The sequence below is a fragment of the Ochotona curzoniae genome, unplaced genomic scaffold (genome assembly GCF_017591425.1).
Source record: "Ochotona curzoniae isolate NIBS_2020 unplaced genomic scaffold, NIBS_Ocur_1.0 contig_4877, whole genome shotgun sequence".
Taxonomy (NCBI): Eukaryota; Metazoa; Chordata; class Mammalia; order Lagomorpha; family Ochotonidae; genus Ochotona; species Ochotona curzoniae.
In genome coordinates this window covers 1,075,177-1,081,718 of record NW_024466409.1, presented here as the reverse complement: position 1 = coordinate 1,081,718, position 6,542 = coordinate 1,075,177, and the positions used below count along the sequence as shown (strand labels likewise).

Below are 6,542 nucleotides of genomic sequence, written 5' to 3'. Positions count from 1 at the left end.
AACTACCAGTCTAGAATAAAGCCAGATGGGAGGCACAAATGGGGGAGGACAGAGGGAACCCTCCTTCTTGCACCTGCAGGCCACATTTCTTCTCATGTGTGTACACATCAGAGGAAATATTTTCTTCTCTCTTACACAGTTCAGTGCCTTCAGAGCTACAGAGCTAGCAGCACAAATTCTTTAAATGCCAAGCTAGCCAGCCTTGCTCCCTTTTGCTTAAATTCCCCCACCTCACTTTCCACTAATCTTTAAAAGCCCAACCAACACGTTCTTCCTTCCCCTACCTCTTCTGTCTCATCCTCTGTCCCTCTCTGGTCTCCGTGGTTACAGACGTGTTCCCCGCCCCCGTCCCATCAAGTTACAGAGGCCTTTCCTTCTGGGGGAAGGACCAGGTCCTGTTGCTGACTCTCAAGTGCTCAGCTAGGTGTCTGGCATCGAGATGACAATGCCTCCGGAAGAACTGCTGAACTGTGTGCAACAGATCTAGGCCAGGGACAGCACTGTGGGCACTTCTTGGCTTTCATTTCCCAAAGAGGGATCCCCAGAAGACAGGTCTAACTGGAAGCACATGGGCCCAGAGCACTGGCTCCAAAACTGACAAGCAATGAGGTCTTCACAGATCACCAATCTGATCCTATTTTCATAAGGCCCTGAAGCTTCATTAACACTAACATGACTTTGCTTTGCTCTTTCAGGTAAAGATGACAAGACAATTCTGGCATCCATTACCAAGAGCTGCAGTTCAAAGTCAGGTGTCTTTGAGATTCCCTTTGCCCCATGAAGGATTTTTGTAATAACTGGCTTGAAAAATCACCTATTCATCCAACACCTGTATGAGAGCCAAGTCTCCTGTGATCACATCTCCACAGATCTGAGACACCTCCACTAATGGCATATTTACCACCACACAAGACTGCTTCTGAGCTGGGGTTTTAACCTTTGAAAACACAAATACCTCTTGAATGGGGATGCCTCATTCTTCTGCCAGGGCTTCATAGCTGAAGTATACACTGGCTCATCAAATCCCAGTCCTCCCAGCTGTTCAAATAAGGCCAGAGTCCAGGGAGATACGTGGAGGAACCCTGCGCCATTGTAGAGCAGGTGGCAGGTCTAGAGAGGGAAAGGGAGACAAATGGGCATCTGCAGAAGATACTGAGTAACTTAAAGTTCCCAAGAATGCTGGGCATCGATGCCCAGGGGAGTGTTTCAGTGACAAACGTGGACTGTGACCAATACTACCCATCTCCCACCCTCCTCAACCACATCCTCACCCACAGATGTGACCAGGGAGGCAAGACTCACTCCAGCCAGCATAGTCCCACCATAGCCAGGGAGCCAGCCTGGTACCAAGACACACTGGCCAGGACTGTGAGGCAGGCTATGAGGACACACTGGGCCACTGCCACTCCCCCACCTCCAGAACAGGCACAGGCCATGCAGGCAGACAAACAAGACAGCCAAGAGCCCTCAATTTTTATTTTTATTCACATGAGAAGGAGAGGATGAGTGGCCCCATCCTTGCTCCCCTTTGCATTGAATGTGCCTCTGGTCTCAAGACCCAAAGTGTCCATGGAACTCCCTCCTCCTGCTCCCAGTGCAGGAGGGACAGAGAGGGAAGCACTGGGAGTGCATGCAAGGGGAAAGGGATACCAGCTCTCGGAGCCAGGTCCAGCACCCCCTCAGCAGCTTCCTGTGAGACTGCGACAGACAGCAGGACAGAGACATGGCAGAGAAAGACACAGGAAGACCAGGACACACACACACACACACGTGCACACACACACGTGCATGCACACATGCACACATGCTGGCCCCTTCCTTTGGCATGGTTCACCCTAGCCCAAGGGTTAAAGTCTGAAGGTGTTGGTATGGGGCCTGCGCGCTGGCCTGGCCTGTCAGAAGATGGGATCAACTTGAATCCTTGGTATCCTAAGATCCCAGACCAAAGAAATTCCCTCTTCTGCCTACCCTGGACGGACAACCCTTCCCCTCCAACCACTTAGACAGAGATTGTTCAAGTAACTGGGATAGATGAGGAAAAGGGAGACTCCACTTCACCCACTCTTCCCACTTAGAGACCTGTGAAAGGGGCTCAAGCCCTTGGCCTTACTCAGCACAGATTTCTTCCATCTTTCTCTCACTGTACAAACCAGAAAAACTAGGCAGGGATGAACCTGGCATTTTCATTGGTGCTAGGCATACAAAAAGGAGTCAGACTCTTCCATCCACTAAGGCCAGAGGGAGTTAAGAAGCACCAGCACCCTCCCAGGACATTGAGAGTCCTGATGGGATAGAGGTGAGGGGAGGACTACTTCTGGCTCCAGCAAAGGGCACGAGGCTCACTCTGAGCTTGCACCATGGTCCTGCACCACTAGCTTTGCTCAGCAGATCCTTTCTCGGCTTACCACTCAAACTTGCAAGTTCCTCAAGGTGGTACCTGCTGTCCCAGGCTGGCATTGCAGCCATCCTAGTCCAGCTCCTGCAGGCTCCTAGAGTCCCCTGGGAGAATAGGATGAGTAGACCTGGGTGCCTCAGTTGGCCTTGCTCAGTCTGTAGTCTTCTACCGGCTCCCGGCTCTCGACGGCTGACAACGCAATGAGCATCTGGGCGGCATAGTAGGTGGACATGATGACTGCCCGCGAGTAGGGCACAGGAAAGCAGAACTTGTTGAGGGCGATGGTCAGATCAGAGATGATAAACAGCAGTGCACCACCGCCAGCTGCCAGCTCAGTCCAGCGCCATGCTGCCCCAATCAGTCGCAGCCCTGCTATGGCTCGCCAGCCCATAAAGCTGATGAGGGCCACATAGGCTCCCACCAGGTAGGTGAAGGCACCCGAGAGACCAGGGTAGAGGACAGCATAGCACAGGCCTGACAGCACTGCCATCACCACACCTGTCCGAAGAGCCAGTGGCCGCATGCCAAAGGCTGAGGCGTAGAGGACATGGGTCACAGCAAACATCAGCAGACCTGGGAGAAGGGATGAGGGATGCTAAGGTCAGGCCTGTTAACAAGTGCTGGGGCTGACAGTGTTTGCCCAGCAGCTTCACTCTGGCAGTAACAGGGGTGGATGAAGGCCATACCTCCCACTCCCCTGAAGAACTCTACAATGGTTCCCAGATCACATGCAAGGTCATCCTCCAAGAGAGACCTCCACAGTCCCTGGTCTCACAAACCCTCAGACACTTTCTGGTTCAAACATTCCGACTTTCAAATCTCCAGACCCTCTATAGCTCTCCCCAAGCCCCAGGACTCTCCCCCACCCCCACCAAAGCAACTATTGTGGCCACTGACCGTGCACAAAGTAGCCCTGGTCCTGCCAGATGAGAAAGGCATCACCTAGAGCAGAGAAGATGAGGCCCACAAAGATGCGGGTGGCACTGGGATGGGCCAGCACGAATCCAAGGCCATGGGCCAGAAGGAAGAGCCAGAGGCAGAAGATGGGCAGGCACTTGATGAGGGCACTGACCCACGATGGGCTGGAGGAGGGCAGCCAAAGCACAAAGTACACGCAGGTGGCCTTGAAGAAGGGCATCAGCTTGGGTCCCTCACTCTTCACCTGCAGGACACAAGACAAGGGCGGCTCTCAGAGCTCAGGAGCTCAGAGGCCCCCTCTACACCAGCACCCCCAGCCTCCCCCTGCACAACACTCCAGGGAAACAGCATTGACCAGAGAGCCTGGCATCGCCTGTCCCAACCAGCTAGTAGGGCGTGAACAAATCCATCACTACCCCGAGGCTCCATTTTTCAGCAAGCAGAAGGGCCCCACTGCTCTTGTTGCCCATGTCCGCTCCTCAGGCTGGGGCTAAGCTGGAATGATCATACGCTGGTCTGTCTCCGGCTGTCTGGAACTGGAGTGGAGTCAATGGGATGCCAGAGACTGGCCAATTTGTGTTCCTCAGGAGGGAGGCCAGGGTGCAGGCTTCAGGGCTCTGGCACCACTAGCGGAGTTCCAGAAATATGGGAGGCAAGGTAGTGATAACCACCTCCACCTACAGGCTCACTCCTCTGCCAGGGTGTTTCTCAGCCTCCTCTCCAGCTGCCCCAGCCTAACGGCAGCACCAAGGCAAGCTGAGGTGTTCCAGATGCTGGGAAGAAAAAGCAGACCCATGAATAAAGAGCCAAAAAGCTATCCCTAAGCACCAGAGATGTCAAGGGGTAGGGGGAAGGGTGTGTAGGGGTCAGAGGAGGTCAGTCCCAAGCAGAGAGGCAGGAAAAGGAGAAGGCCCTGCGTCTAGCTTTGGACCTGGAGTCAGCAGACACGCTGCCAGGCCATGGGGAACTCAGAGGGGGAAGTTAAAGCAGCTGACTGGGTCTCTGGCGGATTAGGGGAGGAGGGCAGCTAAAGGGAGGTTTTACTTGAGGCCAGGCAAGCACAAGTCCAAGCTGGGGGAGGGGCCTGCTGCAGAGAGTCTGAATTTGTGATCCCTGAAGCTGTTCCCTTGGACTGTCAGTCCCTGAGAGTGACTGGAGCGCTGGGACCCCTGTCCACCCACACGCCCGCCCCTAAAACGACTGTGTCTCTGTTTGGGTGAGCTGTCCAGCACAGGACGGCAAGGACACACTCAGACTCCCAGATCACAATCTGACGGGAGGGGAGGCGGGGAGGGAAGGGGGGAGAGGGAGGGTGGACAATTGTCCTTGTTCTGCTGGAGAAATGATGACTTCCCCTTCCCATGGAAAACTCCCCAATCCCATAAAAGTTGGCAAGGTCAGAGACCCAGCTCTGCAGCACTCTGCATCTGACCGTCAGCACTTGGAAGCATTAACCATCGTTCCATCAGCCTCCTAGCCTCTCACTTTCTAGAAAAAAAAGAAAAAAAGGCAGGAAGTAGCCAACGGAGGTCTCAGCAGTCACAGAGGACTCGGCTCTAGAAAAAGGAATACAGAGACAAGACAAAGGCTCGAGATGCAAGAGGCTGAAAAGGATGGGGCTGTCTACAGAGTAGGATTCATCTCCCAACGCGCTTCTCTGAACGCGTTACCGGCGCTGCTTAGGCTAGGGGCGACCCCTCCGCAGCCCCAAACCTGTTGGCAGGCTGAGGAAGCGGAAGAAACAAAGTTGGGACGGGATTCTCAGGAGGACCCCGTCCGTCACCCCTCCTGGCCTCCCGCACTCTCCCGCATCTCCCCCGGGGCCCGCCAGCGCCAGGACCCCGCGACGCCCGCCAGACGCGCACAGATCAACAAAGTCACGCTTCCGAGTCACGTGCGCTCTGTTTTCCGCCTGCCCGCGGGCGGGGGGCGCGCGGGGGCGGGGCGCGGCCGGTCTGGCGACGGGGACCGCCGGCCTCCGCGGGGTCCCCTGCCCCGTCTCGGCCCCAGAGGCGTGGCCCGCCCCGGCGCTGTCACCGGGCCGGTGGGCTCTGGCCACGGGGAACAGCGGCTCTCTCGGCCGCTCACTCACCACAGTGACCGGGGACACCATGGCGGCGGCGGCTGGCGGGGACCCCGCTCCGAGCTGCCACGACCCGCACGCGCCCGCGGCCAGGTGAGAAGACGACGCCGGAGAGCCGGGGTAAGGGACAATACCTCCCGCGCGCCGGGCGCTCCGGGTTCTGTCTAGGAACCCCGCGGCGTCAGCCCCGCCGCGGCCAATGAGGGGCCCGGAGCCCGGAGGCGGGCCCAGGCGCCCGAGGGGAGGCGGGACCCGGCTGGCGACGCGGACCCGGCTGGCGACGCCGGCCCGGCGCGTCGGGCTCCCGCGCGCGAGGGGAGGGCGCTCCCGGGGGGCCAGGAGCCGGCCCGAGGTCCAGCTGCGCCCGGGGGCCTTGCCAAGGCGTCATGGAACGTGACCGTGACCCTAAGGGCTTGGCACACAGAAAAACCATTTTTGCCCTGGATGCACTGTTACACACATTTTCTCTTATCTGGGAACAAAAGGTTCGGTTCAGCCTGTACACACTCAGTTCACGCAGGCACAAGTGCATTATACACAGCTCTCAGTGAGTACACACAACTGAACAGGCACACAATCCTCAACGTGAAAAAAAGGTGTATAGAAGCAAGCATACACAAGCCTGCCGAGAATCATAACCGTCTTTAGGCACTACACAAGTGCTCAGCCGGAAAACCAACAACTGCAGGCTCCCATGAAAGTGGAGACATGTATAGACAAGCAGCAGCCCACAGACCCAGAACCCAACAGAGAAACAATCGCAGTCAACTGGCCAAGGCACACACCTTTCACAACTCATAAACCACTGCAACACACACACACACGTCAGTAGGAATAACAAGGAAGGACAGTTAGAACGGAACATCCTCATGGACCCCAAGAAACGGGAGCTGCCAGAGAAGCAGGCAGAGGATTTAATGTTGATATTGTATAGACTGAAGGTGCACTAACACTTTTATGCATGTTTACAAACACCTAGAATTACATAGGTGGACTGGCAGGCAGGCACCTAGACTGGGATCTGGTTTTAGCCTTGACACTTGCCAGGCGTGCTCAGTGATTCGTTGAGTCATTTACCCTCTCTGACCTTGACTTCTGTAAGTGGTAAACACTAAGATTCTACCCAAACCTGACATGTTGTGTGGG

At 55.9% G+C, this 6,542-nt stretch overlaps 1 protein-coding gene across 1 annotated transcript; it reads right to left on the bottom strand.

The window, feature by feature from the left end:
• Nucleotides 1-1,467: 1,467 nt before the first annotated feature.
• On the bottom strand, nucleotides 1,468-5,537 carry TMEM86A (transmembrane protein 86A). The gene is made up of 3 exons (XM_040988490.1): nucleotides 5,406-5,537; nucleotides 3,293-3,557; nucleotides 1,468-2,968 (listed from the first exon to the last, which is right to left on the bottom strand). Exons 1-3 carry the CDS (start codon nucleotides 5,424-5,426, stop codon nucleotides 2,532-2,534), a joined length of 723 nt encoding a protein of 240 aa, XP_040844424.1. The 5' UTR covers nucleotides 5,427-5,537; the 3' UTR covers nucleotides 1,468-2,531.
• Nucleotides 5,538-6,542: the final 1,005 nt, after the last annotated feature.